The 23,477-nt window shown below is 39.1% G+C and overlaps 1 protein-coding gene across 1 annotated transcript in view; it reads right to left on the reverse strand.

Annotated features, from left to right (window-relative positions):
• slc13a5a (solute carrier family 13 member 5a) overlaps positions 1-14,757 on the reverse strand; it is a 34,368-nt gene extending 19,611 nt beyond the window's left edge. The window contains exons 1-7 of the mRNA XM_023269470.3: positions 14,505-14,757; positions 6,079-6,207; positions 5,232-5,368; positions 4,013-4,230; positions 3,667-3,792; positions 1,980-2,163; positions 120-242 (exon numbers count right to left, since the gene is read on the reverse strand). Coding sequence (XP_023125238.1) covers positions 120-242; positions 1,980-2,163; positions 3,667-3,792; positions 4,013-4,230; positions 5,232-5,368; positions 6,079-6,207; positions 14,505-14,618 — 1,031 coding nt within the window. The 5' untranslated portion in view covers positions 14,619-14,757. The remainder of the gene's footprint in view (positions 1-119; positions 243-1,979; positions 2,164-3,666; positions 3,793-4,012; positions 4,231-5,231; positions 5,369-6,078; positions 6,208-14,504) is intronic.
• Positions 14,758-23,477: the final 8,720 nt, after the last annotated feature.

Below are 23,477 nucleotides of genomic sequence, written 5' to 3' on the forward strand. Positions count from 1 at the left end.
ATAACATCTTCAGAGATCATTATTCTGAAACACTAAAAACATTTCGGTCAAATGGGAGACGGTCGAGCAGAAGTTTGAGGTGAAATTTAGGTTTTTTTTCTCTTGGTGAAGCGACTCACTTGCACCCGATGTAGAGGAACTGCAGCCAGAACCAGGCCAGCATCAGCATCAGAACCATGGTGGGGAAGGCGAACGCAAACCAGGACGCAAAGTTGATCACGTCACCGTTCTGAGGGAAGAGTCTGCAAGAACAAACCAGAACGTTCAACGTCAGAAATCAGCACAGAAACATTTCATGTCTGTTTATCTGTCATGTAAACGAGGAAACAAATCAGTCGCTGCTCCTCTGTGTCGTCAAAACCTTCCTCTGTTTCAGCAAAAATTCAAACCTTACCAGCAATCACGGGCGGGACGTCACTGTCAAGGTCCAAAACCAGTCCAAAACCAGCTCAAAACCAGTCCAAAACTAGTCAAAAACCAGCTCAAAACCAGTCCAAAACCAGTCCAAAACCAGCTCAAAACAAGTACAAAACCAGCTCAAAACCAGTTCAACAACCAGTCAAAAATCAGCTCAAAACCAGTACAAAACCAGTCCAAAACCAGCTCAAAACCAGTTCAAAATAAGTACAAAATCAGTCCAAAACCAGCTCAAAACCAATCCAAAACCAGTCAAAAACCAGCTCAAAACCAGTCCAAAACCAGTCCAAAACCAGCTCAAAACCAGCACAAAATTAGTCCAAAATGAGCTCAAAACCAGCACAAAACCAGCTCAAAACCAGCTGAAAACTAGTACAAAACCAGCTCAAAACCAGCACAAAATCAGTCCAAAACCAATTCAAAACCAGTCCAGAACCAGCTCAAAACCAGTACAAAACCAGCTCAAAACCAGCACAAAATCAGTCCAAAACCAATTCAAAACCAGTCCAGAACCAGCTCAAAACCAGTACAAAACCAGTCCAAAACTAGTACAAAACCAGCTCAAAACCAGTAGAAAACCAGCTCAAAACCTGTCCAAAACCAGCTCAAAACCAGTCCAAAACTATCTCAAAGCCAGTTTAATATCAGTACAAAACCACTACAAAACCAGTCCAAAACTAGCTCAAAACCAGTCTAATACCAGTACAAAACCAGTCCAAAACCAGCTCAAAACTAGTCCAAAACTAGTCAAAAACCAGCTGAAAACCAGTACAAAACAAGTACAAAACCAGCTCAAAACCAGTTCAACAACCAGTCAAAAATCAGCTCAAAACCAGTACAAAACCAGTCCAAAACCAGCTCAAAACCAGTTCAAAATAAGTACAAAATCAGTCCAAAACCAGCTCAAAACCAGTACAAAACTAGTCCAAAGCCAGCTTAAAACCACTACAAAACCAGTCCAAAACCAACTCAAAAGTAGTCCAAAGCCAGCTTAAAACCAGTCCAAAACCAGTCCAATATCAGCTCAAAACCAGTACAAAACCAGCTCAAAACCAGTTTAATATCAGTCCAAAACCACTACAAAACCAGTCCAAAGCCAGCTCAAAACCAGTCTAATACCAGTCCAAAACCAGCTCAAAACCAGTCCAAAACCAGTTTAATACCAGACCAATATCAACTCAAAACCAGTCCAAAACCAGCTCAAAACCAGTTTAATACCAGTCTAAATTGAGTCTCCTACCAGCTCAAAACCATTTCCACCAATGTGTCTTTATTTTTAAGACAAAAAACACAGAATGTTCAGATGCAGCTACAGTAGCGTCCTGTTTTCAAAAGATATATTTAAAAACTTCAAAATCTGGACTTTTTTAAAGATAAAAACATAATGAGTGTTAAAAGTGAACAGACAGTTCAGATGGAGAGTTAAAGGATCTTTTCTCTGGTTTCCAGAACATATTTAAGGGCTCCAGACTCGTTGCTGCTTCTGCCTGAATGTTCCGTACGAAGAGAACCTCAGATGAGTGACCTGCTTCTTTGTGTTGGACCTCAGACGTGAGACTTACTGGTTCATCTGTCCGATCAGAACCAGGTTGGGTCCGGTTCCCGTCAGCGTGGCGATTCCTCCGATGCTGGCGGCGTAACAGACGCTCAGCAGGAGGCCTTTACTCATCCTCTTGGACTCCTCGTCTTCATCGCTCAGCTCCTCCAGATCCATCGGACAGCAGACGTTCTTCAGGTCCACCACGGCTGAGTCAATAAACACATCATTAGAACATTCAGATTATGTTCTTGTCATATTACAGAGAACGTTCCGAAAATGTTCACACTTTACATGTTGGGATTCTGGGAACCTTAAAAACCTTTAAAAGGGAACTAATGCAGAACGTTTTAACATTCAGAGGATGTTTGGAGGATAGTGTTCCATGACAACAAAGGGAGAACATTCTCCAAATGTTATTGAGAACTCAGATGATTCTTTATAAAACCTTCCAATAATGTAATCTATTAACAAATGTGGAACGTTTAACCTCCAATGTTCTGAGAGCAAATACTTTATAGAACGTTCTCACAATGCTCCACAGTGGTCTGTGATAACCAAGAAGGAACGTTCTCAATGAAACATCTGGTTCTAAGAACGTTAGGGCATAACAGTCCAACAACGTTATCACCAAGCATGTTTAGAACATCTGTAGGAGCCTTTATGAAGAACGTTCTGGGAACTAAAAACAAACAACACGGAGAACACTACTAGAACAGGCTGTTCTTAGAACGTATTAAGAATGTTTCCAGAAAAGCTCCTTTTAGGTTAAATCTAAACTAAGACAGAACATTTTTAACATTCAGAAGATGTTTGGAGGACGCTGTCTGATAATGTTCCATGATAACAAAGGGAGAACGTTCTCCAAGCAATATTCAAAAAATGTTTTCCAGATGTTCTCAAGGCCTCAAATGATTCTTTGTAAAACATTCTTGTAATGTGATTTGTTAACAAAGGTGGAACATTTAGCCTCCAGTATTCTGAAGGATGTTTTGGGGAAAAACGGTTTCAATGCAACATAAAAATGTTTGGGCATAATAGACCAAGAATGCTATCACCAAACATTTTGAGAACGTGTTTAGAGAATTTCATTCTGAACATTCTGGGAACTATAAACAAACCTCCCACTGAGAGCATTACTAGAACTCTTCAGAACTTTCTCAGAACGTTTTGAGAATATTCTGTGAGGTTAAACGTGAGCTAAGACAGCACGTTTTAACATATTTAGCTTGTGTGTCAGGTTATGTTACCTGATAAGATAAAAAGAACATTCTCAAAACAAGTTTAAGAATGTTCTCCAGATGTTATCGAGTCCTCTGATGACAGAACGTTCTTTAAAAACGTTCCCGTATGTGTGATTTATTATCAAAAATGGAACATTTAACCTGCAGTTCTCCTTTACAACCTCCCCATGATGTCACATGAGAACAAAACAACATTTATGGAACATTTCAAGAACATTAAAACATAACAGTCCAAACATTTTAGCACGCCTTTAGAGAACATTTTCCTGCTTTCAAGAACTTTATAACTAAAAGAACATCTTCCTGCTGAAAACGTTACTAGAATTTTGCAGAACTTTCTTAGAACATTCTTAGAAGAAAACTAAAATCTTGCTGTAGATTGTATTTTAAAACTAGAACTTTGATGAACTTGTTGTGGCACTAACAGATGATAACCGATGAGGGTTTGTTTTTGCTCTCTGTACTCACCAGGACTGTCTGAAGGAGGTTTGTCTTGAGGTGTTGGTTTCATGACTTCCTGTTTGTCCGCCTCAGCCTCCTTCTGGTCTTGCTGGTTGTTGGTTTTCTCTGAGTTGCCTTCTGTCTTTGTTGAACCTGGAAACAAATGAGAAACGTGGATATTTACTGAATCTACCATCTTCCAAGTGTCCTAAAACACTTCTGAAATGAGGAATTTATCTTTTTAGGGGCTTCCAGTAAAGTTCATCAATACTAACGAGATAAAAGTCCAGTTCTCCTGGACAGAACTACACCATGGAGACTAAAGAAACCTCCAAGGAACTGTGGACGTCAGTCGGTGAGGAGAACCTGGTACCTTTCTCCAGGGTGTTTGGGGCGTCAGTCGGCAGGACGGTTTTCTCCTGAAGGGGGACAACGCTCCTCCTTGGTCCTTCGGAGGAGGTCTGAGGATCCACGTTGCCGTTAAGCTGGTCCAGGACGGCCTGGACGATGGGCACCATCATGGCGGTGGTGGCCGTGTTGCTGATCCACATGGACAGGAAGGCCGTCACCCCCATGAAACCCAACATCAGCCTGAGAGACGACGGAAAACACGATGACACGACCGTCCTCAGTCACAAATGACACCAGAGACAAAAGACAAACTGACCCTCAGGAGGAGACGCTTGATGTTTGACTTTACAGACACATGAAGGAACTGTTACTGCAGCTTTGAGAACTTTAGCCATTTATGCTAATTGGTTTTAACTAATCACAGTTTGCAGAGATTCTTCTAACACCTGGATAAAAAAGATGTTCTTAAATTTACCTGCTTTCTTTGGGCAACAAAAAGTCAAATACGTTGTTTTCTCAAAGGAAAGTTGACAGTGAAATGGTTTATTTAGAGCAAAAGTGATCATGATGTGATCCTGACTGCCAAGTTTTAGAAAACAAGATGAAAAGTAAATGAAAATAGTTATATATCCTCTCAGTGTTTGTGTTGCCATGAAAAAATGAACCAGTTAAAGTTTCACAACCATAAAAAAACTAATAATTTGTTGTCCAGCCAGGACTGTGTTAAAAGAATCTTCAAGGATTCTGGAAATAAACCCAGAATGGAGTTCAGTGACGTGTTTAATGTCAAAAATCTGTATTATTGGAAACAGAAGTTCTTTCACAATGTGTGACGGTTTTTTGCATTTAAATCAAGTAAAACCATCATTATTCTAAAGTTCTAACATATTTTCCAGTACTGAGTTAAAACATCAGCTGAGATGGCTGCAGATTATTCATGCTGAGTTCCTTTTTTGTTGTTCTTCTCTCTCTTATTGTTCAGTAAAATATGCGTTGTGTGCTACCTTTGATTGTTGTTTTACCACAACAAAGACCAAAATCATACGAGTATTCCTGAATCATTCTCTAATTCACAGACTTCGGATTTCTTCCACTGTCTGGACACATTTTTCTGTAAACACATGATTGAATGAGTGGTTTCGGTGTGAACGGGTGAAGCTGAAGGTGTGGATCAAGTGAAGCTGAAGGTGTGGATCAGGTGAAGGTGTGGATCAGGTGAAGGTGTGGATCAGGTGACTCACAGGGCAGGTCGGACTCCAACCAGCAGCAGAACTCTGAGTGCGATACGTTTGTGGAGGTTCCAGTGTTCCACAGCCACGGCCACCATCAGTCCCCCGACAAACAGCATGTTGGTGTCCTTCAGGTACTGCATGCACACCTGAGCAACACATCATAGGGTCAGTCCAAGAACAACCAATCAGAGTCTCCCTCAGAACCAGCTGACTGTTTATCTACAGAAACTTCAGTGTATTTAATAAAGCATGGTGGTGGCAGCATCATGATGCGAAGCACGGTGGTGGCAGCATCATGATATGAAGCACGGTGGTGGCAGCATCATGATATGAAGCACGGTGGTGGCAGCATCATGATGTGAAGCACGGTGGTGGCAGCATCATGATGTGAAGCATGGTGGTGGCAGCATCATGAAGTGAAACACGGTGGTGGCAGCATCATAATGCGAAGCATGGTGGTGGCAGCATCATGATGTGGAGCATGGTGGTGGCAGCATCATGATGACTTCATTTTACTATGTTCTCTAAGCTCAGATTATTACAGTTCAAGCTTATTCTAAAAAATAAGAAGAAACTGGAATCCAACAACAAACAACAGAATAAAATAAAAGAAATGCTCTGATGATTCTTTGTCCTCTTCATATTTGGACCTCGTCAGTAAAAACAATGAGGTAAACTTCTCTGAAGGTACAAACTGCGATAATTAATCTTGAACTAAACAAAATTTGAACTGAACAACAAGAAGAGATGATTAGAATCCTGAATAATGTTGTCATCTACCAGGAGATCAGGCGCAACTCAGCAGTAAACATTAAATAGATTATTATTATTGGTCGGTGTTCATCTCCAGTCTTACATCTTTGGACTCCATGATGCCGAGGACAGGGAACAGGATGGTCGGCAGCAGCGCCGTCACCGCCAGAGGTAGAACTTCAGTGCACCAATAGACTGCCATGAGGGCGATGACATAAGCACAGGCCGCCTCCTACACACACACACACACACACACACACACACACGCACACACACACATGCACACACACGTTAACATTTAAATTTAGTGACTTTTGTCTTGATCGGCTATCAAACAGAAAAAACAAAGCAGACTCTTAGCTTCTGTCGACTGTCACATACAGTCGTGAGGCCACTCTTGTTTTCTTCAATTTCATTTTCATTTTAATGCCTGGAACCACTAAAGGTTTATTTGTTTGGACAAATATAATGATAACATGAAAAATAGCTGATAAGAGTTTAATTTCAGACCTTGTATCAGACATTTTCATGGTTTTCTAGATAATAACCAAAATTCCTTCAGTTCTTCCATCAATATTTATGGCATTGTTCTGCCAGAAACAGCTTTTAGGATTCCATGTTTTCTTTACTGTGTGTTTTAGTCCGATGATCCACTCAGGAGTTAGTACTGATTCATAACCATTGTTTCTGATGACTGCAGCCATGCGTCTTGGATGTTTTCCACCAGCTTCTGATGACAGCAGCCCATTCCTGTTGCACTAATTCTAACTGATCTGCTTTGTTTTTGGACTTGTGGTTCTCCATTTAGAGTTTGATGATTTTCCACAGGTTTTCAATTGGATTTAGATCTGGTGATTGAGCAGCCAAGGCATGGTTCCAATGTTCTGGTTCTCCATCCAGGCTTTAACTGACCTTCTCTTGTCTTGTTGGAAAATCCAGTCATTGGAGGCAGGAAAGAGTTTTCCAGCTGATGGAAGAAGACTGTTTTCTGGAGTAGCCCCAAACATGACCTGGTTCATTTGCCCTGTTCCACCCAGACTGAAACTACCCCAGATGGTCACTGATCCACCCCCATGTTTTACTGTAGGGGCAGACAGTCTGGTTTGTAGCTTCTCCAGGCTTCCTCCTAACCAGTAAGTTGGCTGTAGTGGGCATCAACTGAAAACTGGATTCATCCCTGAAGAGAACCTTCAGCCCAATCATCAACAGTCCAATCCTTGTGATCCCAGCAAAGAGTAACCAGCTTTCCTCTGCCTTTCCTTGATGAAGAGCTTCTTCCTGCTCTGTGTGACTTCAGACCAGCTTCAACAAGTCGCTTTCCAACTGTCCTTGTCCAACAAGTCCCATTTCTCCACAGTGTCCACTCATTTTTAAGGTCCTGGAGGTCTGAGTGTTCATTGTATTCTTCAGGTAATATACCTTTAGTGGTACTAGGCATTAAAATGAACAAGATATTGAAGAAAACAAGGGTGGTCTAGTCAATTTTTCCATGATTGTATGTGTTTTATGTACATATATGTTTACATTTGTCTATACGTGTATTATTTGACAATTTGGGGCTTTGAAAAGTCGTTTAAATGAAATATGACAGAATCAGGCCGGTTTAATGTCGTTTTGTTAATTTTAGCTCAAAGATGAGACTTTTTATGGCGGCCTAAATATTTATTTTCATACTTCTACTCACCCATAATCAGACATTATTTAATCAACTTGTCCAATATTACAGATTCTGAACCAAAACCATGATGAGAAATAATAGTGAAAATATCAGGGTTTAGTCTTTAACAGCTCCTGAGATATTGGTGCTGAATAGAAAAGACTTAGGTGTAGAACTTGAAGTGTTCTTGAGTAAATATACATCGATACATTCCACCACTGTTCTTATATAACATATAAAACTGTCCAAACATGAGCTGTTTTTCTATAAAATAGGAAATGTGTTGTTGCAGACTCCTGCCGTGAACTCTGCAGAACAACGTTCACACGGAGTCACGTTTGGATCCACCCGAGTCCAATATTCTGTCTTCTAGCTCCATGTTTCGTCTCCACCTCCTCCTGAAGGAACTATGGGAAGGAACGTTTCCACAATACAGAAAATGTCACCTGCAAGATATGATACTATGTTCCAATCAAACGTTTCCATTTCCAGTCAGCATTCATAAGATGTATTCAAGAACACAGATTATAGGAAGAATGTTCGAAACCAACATTCAAAAAACATTCTCCAGATGTTTTCAAGGCCTCGGATGATTTTTATGAAGCGATCCTCTAATGTGATTTATAAACAAAGGTGGCACATTCTGCCTGCAATGTTCTGAATACATTTTGGGGATGTTCTTGAGGGAACACCTTACAGCAGAGGTGTCAACCTCATTCTAGTTCAGGTTCCACATTCAGTCCAGTTTGATCTCCAGTGGACCGGACCAGTAAAATCAGAGTTTACGTTTGTTTTAGTGCAAAGACGTACATTCTGAAAATGGTCACATTTTTGGAATTATCTTTTTATAAAACATTATGAATAACCGTTCCTCCAAAGGAACACAACATTTAGTCATCAGAAACTGAATGATATAGTATTTTACTTTATGATCAAAATGACAAAACTCAGACAAAAAAGACAAAAAACAACAAAAACAAGACAAAATATTGCAAAAAGGAGACACAAAATGGAAAAAGCGAGAAACAAAATGACTAAAAAATGAGACAAGTGACTTGAAACAAAAGAGAAAAAATTTGACAAAAAAGTTGCAAAATGACAAAAAAATGAGACATATAAGACAAAAAAACACAAAACAACAAAAATGATGCACAAAACAACAAATAAAGCAAAAGAAAAAATGACAAAAATAAGACAAAAAACACAAACGAGACAAAAAGGAAACACAAAACGACAAAAGTATGAGACAAACGACAAAAGTCAGACAAAAACAACAAAAACAAGACAAAATATTACAAAAATGAGACAGAAAACAACAACAGAACAGTGAACAATCTAGTATGGTCTAGAAATTATTTTAAATGTATAGTTTTACTAATTTACAATCTGCAGTTAATGTCTTCTCTGTAATTTTTACACTTTGAGGACCGGATTGGACCCTCTGGAGGACCGCTTTTGGCCCGCGGGCCGCATGTTGGACACCCCTGCATTAAAGAGCATTCTTCTATAAAACGTTCTCATTATGTTCCATGATAACAATAGAAGAAAGTTCTCAAACTGACAATCAAAAAACCTTCCACAGATGCTATCTAAGCCTCGGATGACTGAAGGTAAAACGATTCTTTCCTCTTTCTGGGTTTACCAGGTGGTCACATGACAGCACTTGAGCTTCAGTCTGGTTGAAACGTTGGACCAACATGGTGGCACAAACTTCCTCTTTAAGTATGAAAACAGTTGTATTTGGCCCCAAACATCTTAGAGAATTGTTTTCAAAGCATATAGTTACTCTGGATGGCATTACATTGGCCTCCAGTACTACTGTGAGGAACCTTGGTGTTATCTTTGACCAGGACATGTCCTTTAACTCACCCATAAAACAAATCTGTAGGACTTCCTTTTTCCACCTGAGAAATATTGTGAAAATCAGGAACATCCTGTCTCAGAGTGATGCAGAAAAACTAGTCCATGCATTTGTTACTTCTAGGCTTGACTACTGTAATTCCTTATTATCAGGTTGTCCCAAAAGCTCTCTGAAACATCTACAGCTGATCCAAAATGCTGCAGCCAGAGTACTGACGGGAGTTAGCAAGAGAGATCATATTTCTCCTATATTGGTTTCTCTTCATTGGCTTCCTGTTAAATCTAGAATAGAATTCAAAATCCTTCTTCTGACATATAAAGCTCTTAACAACCAATCTCCATCATGTCTTAAAGACCTGATAGTACCATATTATCCTAGCAGAACTCTTCGCTCTCAGACTGCAGGCTTACTTGTTGTTCCTAGAATCTCTAAAAGTAGAATGGGAGGCAGAGCCTTCAGTTATCAGCTCCTCTCCTGTGGAACCAGCTCCCAGTTTGGGTTCGGGAGGCGGACACCCTCTCTATTTGTAAGACCAGGCTTAAAACCTTCCTTTTTGACAAAGCTTATAGTTGGGGCTGACTGAGGGACCCTGACGGGGTGAGCTGGTGTTTTCATTTGCACAACTGACTTCCCCTCTTGACGTCCCTTTAGTTTGTCCCTAGTTCTGCTGCTATAGGCCTAGGCTGCTGGGGAACCTCTCTTGATGCACTGAGCCCTTCTCTAACTACCTATGTATTTACTATATATACCATTATTGCATTACATTCACTCTGTTTCTTTCTGTGTCCTTTCTCTGAGTGTCCCTGGTCCCAGAGCTGGATGCTTCAGATGTGTGGTTGTTCTTCCACCTCCAGCTGCCCATTTCCACTGACGTACTCTGCATTGCCCTTATTGTACTTGATTTGCTCATCTACATATTTTTGAATTTACCACCAGCTATATATGTAGTATATTTAATGCCAGAGCTGTACACCATAGCAGTAAACTATAATCAGTTTCCATGTTAGTTGTACTTTGCATGTATCATCTGTCTTATCATGCATGTATTAAACTGTTTGTTTTATGGTCCTTGTGTCCCCCCACCCCTCTATCTCTATCCCTCTACCTCCACCTCTAACCCTCTACCTGTAACCCTCTATCTCTACCCCTCTATCTCTACCTCTCTACTAGAGACAGTGAATGGGATGCAGGAAACTGTCGGATCGTATGGACATGCACCTTCAGGTCATAATGGTCTTTAGATGGGAAGACGCTGCAGGAGGTTAGACATTATGGATTCTGATGTGACTAAGTAGACTAGTTGTCTCCATATTGGTCTGTAATCTAAATCTGACCTTCTTCCAACTACAATATAAAGCCAAAGACCAGAGAGAATCCTCAGGACTGATGCTGACATGTACTGCTGCTCTGTCGATATCAGTAAACCTTCCTCTCAACCTCAGTCATCTGAGTCTCCAGTGAGTCTCTGTGTCTGAACTTCCACGATAGAACGTTTTATAACGTTTTCTTCTACTAATTATCTGCCAGAAACTTTAAAAACACAAGAAACTAGAAGATTTTTAACTTTCTGATGGTCCTTGAAGTGACCACGTGTGATTTGAAAACAACCAAATCTGAACTAAATATTAGTTAAAATCTTTCAGCTGCAGGAATGTCAAACAAAAACAGGTTTTCTGTCTGAAGCGTTGAATATTTAACTCAGAGTTACGTAACTGTTCAGCTGCTTTTAAACCATTCTTCAATAATTAAAAAATCACTTTGGTCGGTATTCTTTGGTGTTACGGAAGCACAATATTGGAGTAATCCTCAAAATCTCATCAAATCAAAATAAAAGCTGTTTAACCCTCATGTCATCCTGCAGGTCAAAACTGATCCGGTTTAAAGTTTGAAAATGTGGAAAAAAAAATATTTTCACAGTGAAACTTCTGATGTCCACATTTTCAACATTTTACGGAAATCTTTGAACATTTTTTGGTGGAAAAAAAGAAATGTTAAAAAAGTTTCTTAAGAACATTCACATAAAAATCAACCAAAAAATCCTCCCAAAATATCAATCAAAAAAATCAACCAAAATCCAGCGAATTTCACTGGATTTTGGTTGATTTTTGTGTGAATGTTCTTAAGAAAATATCAGAAGTTTTACTGATATATACGTAATCACTTTAGATATTTTTAGGATTTATTTTGGAAGCTTTTTAGTAATTTTTTGAAAATATTTACAAGAATTTTCTTGCCAAATTTGGGGGAATTTAAAAACAAACAAACAAAAAACTTAAGATAAACTTTTAAGGAATTATTGGAATTTTCTTCTGAAGGTTTTGCAAATTTTCAGAAATTTGGGGAATTTTTTTTGCTAAATTTCTGGATTTTTTTCAGACAAGGAAACTATTTTTATAGTGCCCGTAAATGAAGACAGCAGGAGGGTTAATGATCTCAACTGACAACAACAGACGGAGACACAAATGACACAAAATGAGAGAAACAAGGCACAGAATGAGAAAAAACAACAAAAAAGAGAAAATGAGACAAAATGAGGAAAAGAAATGAGACTCAAAATGAATGAAATAAGACAATAAATAAGAGAAATGAGGCACAAAATGAGAAAAACTACAAACAAAATAAGAGAAAACTGTAACAAAATGAGAAACATTAAAGTAAATAATGAGAAAATGGGACATAAAATGAGAAAACGGGACATAAAATGAGAGAAATAACATACAAAATGAGAAAAATGAGGCACAAAATGAGAAACATTAAGCAAAAAAATGAGAAAAAAGTGAGTGAAGTAAGAGGAATTAGAGAAATGAAGCACAAAATGAGAAAAACAGCAAACAAAATAAGAGAAAATTGTAACAATGAGAAAAATTTGACAAAAACTTCAAAAACGAGGCACAAAATGAGAAAAATAAGATTCAAAATGAGTGAAATAAGACAAATGAGAAAAAAATTGATAAAAAATAAAAAAAACAAGAAACAAAATAAGAAATGAAATAAAATGAGAAAAAAGCAACACAATGAGTGAAATAAGACAATAAACGAGAGAAATGAGACAATAAAAAAACAACAAAAAATAAGAGAAAAATATTTTTCTAAAATATTGTTTCAAACGGTTTCTAACTGCATTTTTTAGTTTGTTTTCTTTCACAATTTACTGTAGTTAATGTAGAGATTACTTATATTACTAATATTAAAATATACATAACTAACATAAATAATTTAGTCTTAATAAAAAGACCAAAGTGTAATAAAGTCCACATTATTTTAATAAATCTGTATTTGAATTATTCTGACAGAAATTTGCTGTAATTTGAATTTTAAAAATGCAAATTAAAGTTTTTAATAATAATAAAAACTATTTTTACAGCTATTTATTTAGATATTACTGAACTGACACGTTATTTACATGTTAACTGTGAAACAAAAACAGGCCAAAACTGTAACGTTAAGGGGTTTGTGCAGATATTTCTCGTTATTTGAAAGGAAAATTGTGTATATTAAGGTTTGAAAAATAATTGTTACTGTTATTTTACAGATTCCCTCATTTAAATCTCAGAAAACAACAAATAAATTCACAGTAAAAAGTAATAATTTACAAAACTGTACGTCAACATCAAAAATCTATATTTATATAAATATAATTAAATCTGCAGAGTTGTGTAGCTTTAATAATTTAAAGAAACCATTTTATAAAAAAATGTTTTTTATAAAATAAAACAAATCAGAAAACACTTTTAAATTATTCCCACATAAAACATATCCACTTTGGAACAATAATTAGATGCATTTTTGACAACAATTCTCAAATTAAATGCTCCTAAGTGAGTTATTTTAGAGATATTTGCTGATATTTTAAAGAAAAAATGGTTTATTCTTATTTTAAAGTTGTTTGTTGAAATTTGTTTAAGACTTTATTCAGAGAAGCTCATGAATACTGAGCATTAAATAAAATCTGTAAAACTAAATAAAACAGACTTCCAGACGTTGGTAAATAAATATGCTTCAAACTCTTTTCCTCCCAGATAAAACCTGACCGCGACCTTTTCTAATAGTTAGTCAATCAGTGGTCAGACCAGCTGCTAGAGTTACTGATCAATGAGAGTATGAGGATTCGTACGGAGGATTTGTACGGAGGATTTGTACGGAGAATTCGTACGGAGGATTTGTACGAAGGATTTATACGGAGGCCCAGAGGGGACAAGATTCAACACAGTCAATAAATACAGACAATAAAGCTACTAATTAATAAATTCAACTTTATATTTATCACTGAGGAGCACAAAACTGTTTTATATGAGACGGAAATGAATATTAAAAACACTGAAACTGGTTATTTAGACTGGTTAGTGTTCAGTAAACTGCTTTTTTAGACTGGTTCATGACATTTACACTGGTTAGTTCTCTATAAACTAGTAGCTTTAGTTAGTTACTGTTCTGTAAACTGGTTATTTGGACCGGTCAACCCTCAGTAAACTGGTTCGTTGAACTGGTTAATTCTCAGTAAACTTGTTCTTTAGACTGGTTAGAACTCAGTAAACTGGTGCTATTGATTGGTAAGTGATCAATAAACTGGTTAGTTCTTAGTATACTGGTTATTTGAACTGGTCAGTGACATTTAGACTGGTTAATTCTCTATAAACTGACTGCTTTAGTTAGTTACTGTTCAATAAACTGTTTTTTTAGACTGGCTATTGCTCAGTCAACTGGTCATACTGGTTAGCCCTCAGTAAACTGGTCATACTGGTTGGTTAGGCCTCAGTAAACTGGTCATACTGGTTGGTTAGCCCTCAGTAAACTGGTTATACTGGTGGGTGAGCCCTAAGTAAACTGGTCATACTGGTTGGTTAGCCTACAGTAAACTGGTTCTACTGGTTGGTTAGCTCTCAGTAAACTGGTTCTACTGGTTGGTTAGGCCTCAGTAAACTGGTTCTACTGGTTGGTTAGCCTACAGTAAACAGGTCATACTGGTTGGTTAGGCCTCAGTAAACTGTTCATACTGGTTTTTAAAGCTCACCGTGGTGCTGACAGCCAGCGGCAGCAGGATGAACGGGCTGCACACCAGGATGACGACGCCCTTCAACCTCCAGACCTGCCGCAGCATTTTGACCCGCAGAGGAAGAACCGCCATGAGGAGAGGATGAGGATGACCAAGACGAAGATGAAGACAAAGAAATCTGAAAGATCCTTTAAGGAAACCGGTCAAAGGAGAACCTCTACTGCTCACGCTCCGTCTGCTGCTCCGTCCAACACATTAGTGATGCACTTCACGGCCGACACTAAATATTAACTTTAAGTGTGTGACCTCACACACACACACACACACACACACACACAGACACAGACACACACACACACACACAGACACACACACACACACACACACAGACACACACACACAGACACAGACACACACACACACACACACACACACACACACACACACACACACACACACACACACACACACACACACACACACACACACACACACACACACACTGTGCCCCTGCAGACTTTATCTAAACTCTCACCAGAACAAACAGAGAAGTGGAAATCAGATCTGTTTGCGTCAGGCTGAACTCACCTCTGATCTCCAGAGAATCAACAGATCTGCTCAAGAGTGACCTGGAAAAAAGAAATAATTTTATTGTTGGTATTAACTTCTGATTACAGTTTTAACTTCGAATGCAAAACTCTGAACTGCAGCTTTAAAACAGGAACAAGCTGAACTAAAAGTAGCTTTGACTGATTTATGTTTTTAGGTTTCATGATCAAACTGGACAGAAAGTCGACCGGCTCTGAGTTCTGGTGTTCCTCCTCCTAAACAACCATCTAAACATTTATGTGTCCCAGGGTTTTGGGACTTTCTTGTTAGCATGCTAACACGCTAAACAGAAGCAACGTTCCATTGTAGTCGGAGTTGGGATCAGCGGAGATGACAGCGTTTGATTCTCCTGTTTGTCGTTCTCTTACAGTGTGTTGGTTTAAATACACCATATTGTGTTTTAATCCTCCTGTTGTCTTCACTATGGACACCCAAAAAAATATTGTTTCCTTGTCTGAAAAAAATCCAAAAATTAAGCAAAAAATTCCCCAAATTTTTAAAAATTTGCAAAACTTTCAGGAACAAAATTCCAATAATTCCTTAAAAGTTTCTCTTAAAAGTTTTATTTTTTAAAAATCATCCAAATTTGGCAAGAAAATCCTAAAAATTTTCAGAGAATGAGTAAAAATCTTCCAAAAAATCCTAAAAATATCTGAAGTGATTACATATAGTGCCTATATCAGAGAAACTTCAAATATTTTCTTTAAGAACAGTCACAAAAAAATCTCGCTGGATTTTGATAGATTTTTTGTGAATGTTCTTAAGAAACATTTTTAACATTTCTTTTTTTCCACCAAAAAATATTCAAAGATTTCCCAAAAATGTTGAAAATGTGGACATCAGAAGTTTCACTGTGAAAATACATATTTTTTTCCACATTTTCAAACTTTAAACCGGGTCAATTTTGACCCGGAGGACGACATGAGGGTTAACTGTAAGAAAGTTACATCGTCTGTTTACCTCCATAATATCTTTGGTTCCACTGTGGTGACGATTATACGTACGGTGGTCCTCGGTTTACGAAATCATCAACTTGCAGCATTTCGTCGTTACGTCAGAACTGGTTACGTGGAACTAGTTGGCGAATGGATCATCATGGGGCGCTATCAGACGGCTTTGTTTCCATTCTCTGGTTGTACGCCACCTTGGATTGTCCTACATTCACTAACTTTTAGCCCTTCATTACGGCTCCCAAGCGCATCTTCTGATGCTTGCAAGAAAAGGAAAGCTTTTTTTGTTTTTGTGTGTTATTTGTATTTATTATTTATTATTTTGAAAGGTGAGTGTTACAAATTAATAAGTAATTTATTTGTTAGTATCACCCTGGTCTAATTGTTCTGATTTTATTCTTTCTTTCAGGTATTTCTGTATGTGAGTGTTGTTCCCAGATAGAATCAGACAGATTGAGGAGGTAGGGTCAGGGAGGGCCGCCTGGGGTAGGATTCACCCTCCCCCGCCATTAGGAGGCTGTTTACCCTACCTACCCCTCAGTCCTCCAAGCGCTGGGGAGGAGCAGGTAGGAGAGGTCAGTTAGTTGTTGGAGTATATAATGGGATGAATCAGGTCAGGGTTTAGTTCTGGCTCCCAAAGGAGACTCCAGAGTCTCCATTTGGTTAGTGCCTTTGAATTTAGACCCCTTTTCTTGACATCATTTTCTATCCCCCTACTCATTTTTTGATTTTTGTTCTTGAACATTCTATATGTGAAACATTGAACGATTAAACCACTTCAATTGGAGTCAAACTTTAATAACAATAACAATAACTATGTAGTGTTCCTGTTCTGGTTTGTGGTCAGTTCATTTGGTTTCATCTGGTATGGAGTCAGTGATTGAGGCCGTTTGGAAATTTTGTGTCCAGTTTCCTAGTCCATTGGGTTTCCATGTGTTTCCTCTGTGGGGTTGTCCAGTGTGGGTTGTGTTGTAGTCCTCGCAGATATAGATATAGTTGTTCAGGCCATGTTGTTGGAAATGCTATACTAGGTGGGTATGTGTCTTCTTATCAGTTCTGATGTTGTATCTGCTTAGAGAGGCGTTGTCTAAAGGTGTTCTTTGTCTCCCCAATGTACTGGAAGGGGCAGTTTTGCACTGTATGATGTATATGCAGTTGGTGCGGTTGAGTGGGATGCTCCTTGGTAGGGGGTAGGTGGACCCAGTCATTCTGTTTCTAATCGTGTTCATTACTCAAGGTGATTTTTTTGTTTTTGTTGGGGTCTGTTAATTTAGTTGACACTAGGAGATCTTTGACGTTGGGATTTCTTTTGAAGGCTGAGACTACTTTGAAATTTGTGGGGAGTGTTGTGTTTTCAAGTATTGTCTGGAAGTTCTTTTTGATTTCGAAATTTGCCCGATTGGTGTACAAGGAGTAGGTTGAAATTAGTGGGATGGCCTGTTTTTTGGTTTCTGGTGGTGTGGAACTGTCTGGTTTGTTTGCCTAGGTTTCCTTCAGGGTCGATCTCAGGAGGGTTCTGGGATATCCCCTTCTTTTCAGGGATTGGAAGAGTGTAGCTATTGCCTTCTCTCTGTCTTCTTTCTGTGAGCAGATCCTGTCAAAATGCAGCAGTTAGGATTTTAGTATACCCTTGAAGGTGTGTTTAGGGTGGAAACATTTTTTGTGCAGCTGGGCATAGGTGTCCGTTGGTTTGAAAAAGATCCTGGTGTTTAACTTTCCAGTCTGTTGAAAGTCTGGTCCTTTGAAGACTACTGTGTTCAAAAATTCCACTTGTGTGTGGTGAGTTGCGGGTTTGACTTTGATGAGGGAGTGGTGACTGTTTAGGGTGTTAACGAAGGCTTGGAAATCTCCATTGGTGTGGGTCCAGACCCCCCCATATGTCATCCAGAAATCTGTAGTACTGCGTTGGTAGTTTACTACATTTCTGGAAGACTGTCTCTTCCCAATCTGCCATGTAAATGTTGGCGTAGGCAGGGGCCAATCGTTTTCCCATGGCTGTTTGTTTTAATTGTAAGAAGAACCTTCCATCGAATTCAAAGTCGTTTAAGGATTTCTGTGTGTGGTTGGTTCTCCGCCGGGTATCTTTGAAGATATTTATTCACTGTTGTCAATCCAAGGTTTGTGTTGATGTTTGTACATAGCCTGGTGACATCCATAGTAAACAAGAGGCATGGTTCTCATAGTGTCATATTCCGAATGTGTTGGATGAAATCCTGTGTGTCTCTTATGTAGCTTGGGTGCCTGTTTGATAGGGGAGTGAGGAAGCTGTCCAGATATTCTGCCACAGAATGTATAGCTTTCACTGTTGCAATCGGACACAAAAGGTCATCCCGCTGGTATTTTGTTAGGTATTGTCCATGATTCAGGGGGTTTGTGGATTTTTGGTAATAGATAGAAGTATCTTGGCCTGGGAGTGTCTTCACCTCTTATGTACATTGTTTTTTGGTAAGGTATTTTTTTTGGTGTAGTGTGTCCAGAATGGTTCGAATTCAGCCTGTTGTCTGTTGGTAGATGGGTTTTTGGAGTGGTATGTAATAGTTGCGGTCATTTAGTTGGTGTAGGGCTTCTTGGACATAGTCCACCTTGTCCATTATCACGGTGGCGCTACTCTTGTCTACTGGTTTGATGACAATGGATGTATTTTTTCTAAGCTCTTCCCAGACTGTTCGTTCTTTAGTTGTCAGGTTTTCCTTGTCTCCAGATGGTCTCAGTCCGTTGGTTGTTTTTTGGTCTGCCTCTATAAGGTCTAATATTTGTGGAGGCAGTTGAGTTGGATCAGGTTCCCAGGCGGATTTCGGAGTGAAGGACTTTGTGGCTGTTGGTGTTGAGGGACCGTAATGGCCGCATAATTTTATTCACCTGTGATACTCCGTGAGGTGAGCCGCAAAGGGGGATCTTTTGCTCGTGGGTTTGTTCGGTGTTAGATTCCAGTTGCAGAGCTTGTCTCCCAAGTGGTCGTGGAGTGTATAAAGGGAAGTTTTCAGTTATTCTGGTATAGTATATCCACTTGAAGTTGTTGGTTCTTCCACCTTAGGCAAGGTGTACTGTTTTTTTATACAACAGGATCAGTCTAGGTGTCAATCTGACTGTAGATGGGCTAAGGCTGCGTTTCTTACTGGGTTTTTCGGACCTCCGGATTGGGCAAAGAATTCGTCCAGGTTCCAAGAACCCAATGTGGACTGGTCTTGGTCCAGCTGGTCTTTTCCCGGCCATGTGGTTGGTTCTGTTGTAGGTGAGGTACCTAGTTTGGGGGTTAGGGTTAGGGTTTGTTCAAGTTGTTCGATTTGGTTAGGTTGTTCATTTTGTTCCGGTTGTTCAGGTTGTCTCGGTTGTTCAGGTTGTTCGTTTTGTTCTGGTTGTCTTGGTTGTTCATTTTGTTCCGGTTGTTCAGGTTGTCTCGGTTGTTCAGGTTGCTCAGTTTGCTCCGGTTGTTCAGATTGTCTCGGTTGTTCATTTTGTTTCGGTTGTTCAGGTTGTCTCAGTTGTTCCGGTTGCTCAGTTTGTTCCGGTTGTTTCGGTTGTTCCGGTTGCTCAGTTTGTTCCGGTTTTTCAGGTTGTCTCGGTTGTTCATTTTGTTCCGGTTGTTCAGGTTGTCTTGGTTGTTCAGGTTGTTCAAGTTGTTCAGTTTGTCCAGGTTGATCGGGGTTCATGAGTTGTTTGAGTTTTTCCATAGCTTCTGTCAGAGTTTTGACCTTTAGGGATTTCAGGTCTCTTTTTGACCATCTAATTGCTGCTTTGAGGGCCCGCTCCCAATCGGTGGTTGTGAGGGAGGCGATGTCAGATTGAACCTCCTTCATTAATCTGCTATAGTGTTGTTCTAGGATTTGCAGGGATGTTATAGACCAGTTTTTGGCATTTCCTACTGTCAGGTCTCTAAGTTCCTGTATGGGTTGATAGGGTCGGCTTGCTTGGGTAATGCCCTTTTCGATGCCCTGTGTGCGTGCCGGCATTTTGGATTCTGGTGAGATTTTCACGTTGCTTATGGTGGAATGCCTTGATTTATTGGTAAAATGCTCTGATCAAGTGTTGGAAATCATTCAGCTGTCTTGGTTCTGCCATGTTCGATTCCTGTAAGAGTCAAAGAGAAGGTATGTTGATCATTTAGGGTTTAGAAGGAGAGTATGCTTTTCCAACGCACTGGCTGGGGCTTAGGTTAGGGTTAGAAAATGTCAATGCGATGTTTTGTCTTGTTCTTGTCGTTTTGTGTCCCATTTTGATCGTTTTGTGTCTTATTGTGGTCATTTTGTGTCTCATTTCTGTCGGTTTATGTCTTGTTTTTGTCATTTTGTGTCTCGTTTCTGTCATTTTGTGTCTCGTTTCTGTCATTTTGTGTCTTGTTTTTCTCGTTTTTTTCTTTTTGTTTTGTGTCGTTTTTGTCATTTTATGTCTTCTTTTTGTCATTTTCTGTCTTATTTTATTGTTTTCTGTATATTTTTGTTTTGTGTCTTGTTTTTGTCATTTTGTGTCTCGTTTTTGTCATTTTATGTCTTGTTTTTGTCATTTTCTGTCGTTTTGTGTCTTGTTTTTGTCATTTTGTGTCTCGTTCTTGTCCTTTTGTGTCTCGTTTTTATAGTTTTATGTCTCCTTTTCAATCGTTTTGTGTCTTATAGTGGTCATTTTGTCTTGTTTCTGTCATTTTGTGTCTCGTTTTTGTCATTTTTTGTCTTCATTTTGTTGTTTTGTGTCTTATTTTTGTCATTTTGTGTCTTGTTTTTGTGGTTTACATCATCAAACAGTTTTCCTAAAGAATGTGTAGAGCAAAGCTATGTCCTCGCTTGTATTTTCCATCTTTTCTTCCCATCGTCAGTCTTGATTGAATGTCTCCCTCTACTTCATATTATTAGGATCAGACTAATTCTTTGGACTGTTTTCCATCAGTCAGTTTGTCCTCTTGGTCAGCAGTAACAGCAGCTAAATATCTAGCTTCTACTGCTGAGAAAAAGATCACATTAGCATGGATTAGAGTAGAGTTAGCAAACAACACAGAAAACGTGGAATAAAAATGCTACCATTGATGTGGAAGCTGAGCCAATCAATCCTTTGATAGTTTATCACCTATTATTGTACAAAATGTTTGTATAAATCTTAGTTTTGGGTCCTAAACACCAAATAACCAATATATTCCCAAAGAATCTCTGAATCCAAGCCAGAAAGGAAGTCTTTAAGGTCCTTATTCTTGGAATCAAACACCCTTTCTTCTGTTTCTCAGCCATCCTGTTCCTGCCCTACAGTTACCTCTCCTTCTCCTCTCTGTTTGTTCTGTTGTTGTCCTGCAGAGTTTCAACAGGATGGATTCTCCCCGAGCCTCACAAACACCCTCCGTGTTTGGAGAAAACTGGAAAAACGTGTCAAAGAGAAACCGATATGGAAACGTTACACCTTAGATCAATAGAGTCACCTCAACCCAACGATCTGAGAGATTCAACATTTTCTGCACTAACTAGTGGACAACTGCTAGTATCAATGTCTGGCCTGCCACTGCAGGCTCTGGGTAGGGCCCCTCCTTCCCCTGCTTCCTTTTTAGGTATATGAGGCGGCGGCAGGTGAGGGCAATCCTGGTTATCAGCAGAAGCAGTAGCAGGTGTGCCAGAGCCAATCAATCTACAACCTCGACACAATATAACCTGACTCCGTTCACCATTCGACGCTGGATCGGGAATGCCAACAGTCAGTCTCTGACCATTTCACCCTAGCTGTGTTCCCGTAGACCTCCAGTAAAACCTGTTTCTGCTCTTTTATAGTCCAGACCACCACCAGTTCCTGCAAACTACCAATTCTGGCCCTTTGGATCCGTTAACTCCTCAGTCTTCAGTTTACACCTCTGGGCAGTCTCCTGGATCATCTGCGCCATGTCCACAACACCATCCGTGCCTCCATCTGCCGTCGCAGCCGTGATCATCCGTCGCCAGCCTGCAGAACCCCTTTCCTTGTCCAGCTCACAGCCTCCCAGTTCCCTTGTTGTTCTGCCATCAGTTAAGTCCCAGTACGAGCAGTCTTGGGTTAGAGTCATGTTAATCATTTATAGGTTAATATAATGTTAATTTTTGTCCAGTTGTAGCAGTGGAGTAGTTGATCTGTCTGGTTTTCCAGATTAGTCCAGTTCAGGTTCGTATCTTGTTGTACTCTAGTTCCTGTACTTACCTTAGAGCTTAGTCACTTCTTCGTTGCATAATTTCCTGCAGCTTTTGCTTTAACCTAGTTCAGGCATTTTGCTATTTTGAGGTCCTTGTGAGCGTAGTCGCTCTTTTGTTCCTTATTTTATTCCTAGAGAAGTATTTCCTTGTGAGCATAGTTGTTCTTCCGTTTCCTTTCTATAAGATATGCTTGGTGTTTGCAGAATTTTTGTAGTTGTGACCTTTATAGGTGACAGCCTTTGGTTATCTGCTTTCCTGCCCAGGTTATACCGGCTGTGGGTCAGTTCTCTTGTTTATAGAAACCCTTTGTTTAAGACAGCCAGCCACTAGTGGCGCTTGAGTTCTCAGTTGTGGTTTTCTTAGTTCCGTTTCCCTTTCTGGGTAAACACTTCCGCTGGGAGTTGTAGTCCTTGTACATATTTCTCGTTGTAAATAAATCATTGTATCTGCATCTGCTCCTCTCTTTTCCTGTTCCTGAGCCTCTGAGAAATCGTAACAATCAATGCTGAGTCTCCAGTATAAAAAAACTGTAAATGTTAAATAAATGTAAAAAAATAGCAGAATTGTACCCTGTAGAAGGGTATAAGAATCATCTTAGTTCAGGTTCCACACTCAGTCCAGTCTCATCTCCAGTGACCAGTAAAATCACAGCATAATAACCTATAAATAACCACAATTCCTAATATGTCTTTGTTTTAGTGCAAAAAAAAAAGTCATTCTGAAAATTTTTACATTTAAGGAATTATCTTTTTACGAAACATTATGAACAACCTGAAATTTATTAAGAAAAATAAACTCAGTTTCACCAACACTCAGCCTCAGTTTATCATTTCCACATCACAACTTCCAGATCACAGTGTCGACAAAGGAACACAACATTTAGTCATCTGGAACTGAACCATAAAGGATTTACTGGAGGATCAAAACAACAAAAGTCAGACAAAAAAGGGCAGAAAACAACCAAAAAAGACAAAAAAACAACAAAAACAAGACAAAAATATTTAAAAAATGAGACACAAAATGACAAAAATGAACAAACGAGGCAAAAAGGAAACACAAAAACGAGACAAAATGATAAAAGCGTGAAACAAAACAACACAAATGACACACAAAACAACGAATGAAGCAAAATACAAAATGACAAAAATAAGACAAAAAACACAAAATGACAAAAACGAGAGAAACGAGACCAACGACAAAAGTCAGAAAAAGACAATAAACAACAAAACGAGACAAAATATTACAAAATGAGACACAAAATGACAAAAGAATCAATTGTTCCTTGTAAAATTTCTGAC

The sequence above is a fragment of the Amphiprion ocellaris genome, chromosome 14 (genome assembly GCF_022539595.1).
Source record: "Amphiprion ocellaris isolate individual 3 ecotype Okinawa chromosome 14, ASM2253959v1, whole genome shotgun sequence".
Classification (NCBI taxonomy): Eukaryota; Metazoa; Chordata; class Actinopteri; family Pomacentridae; genus Amphiprion; species Amphiprion ocellaris.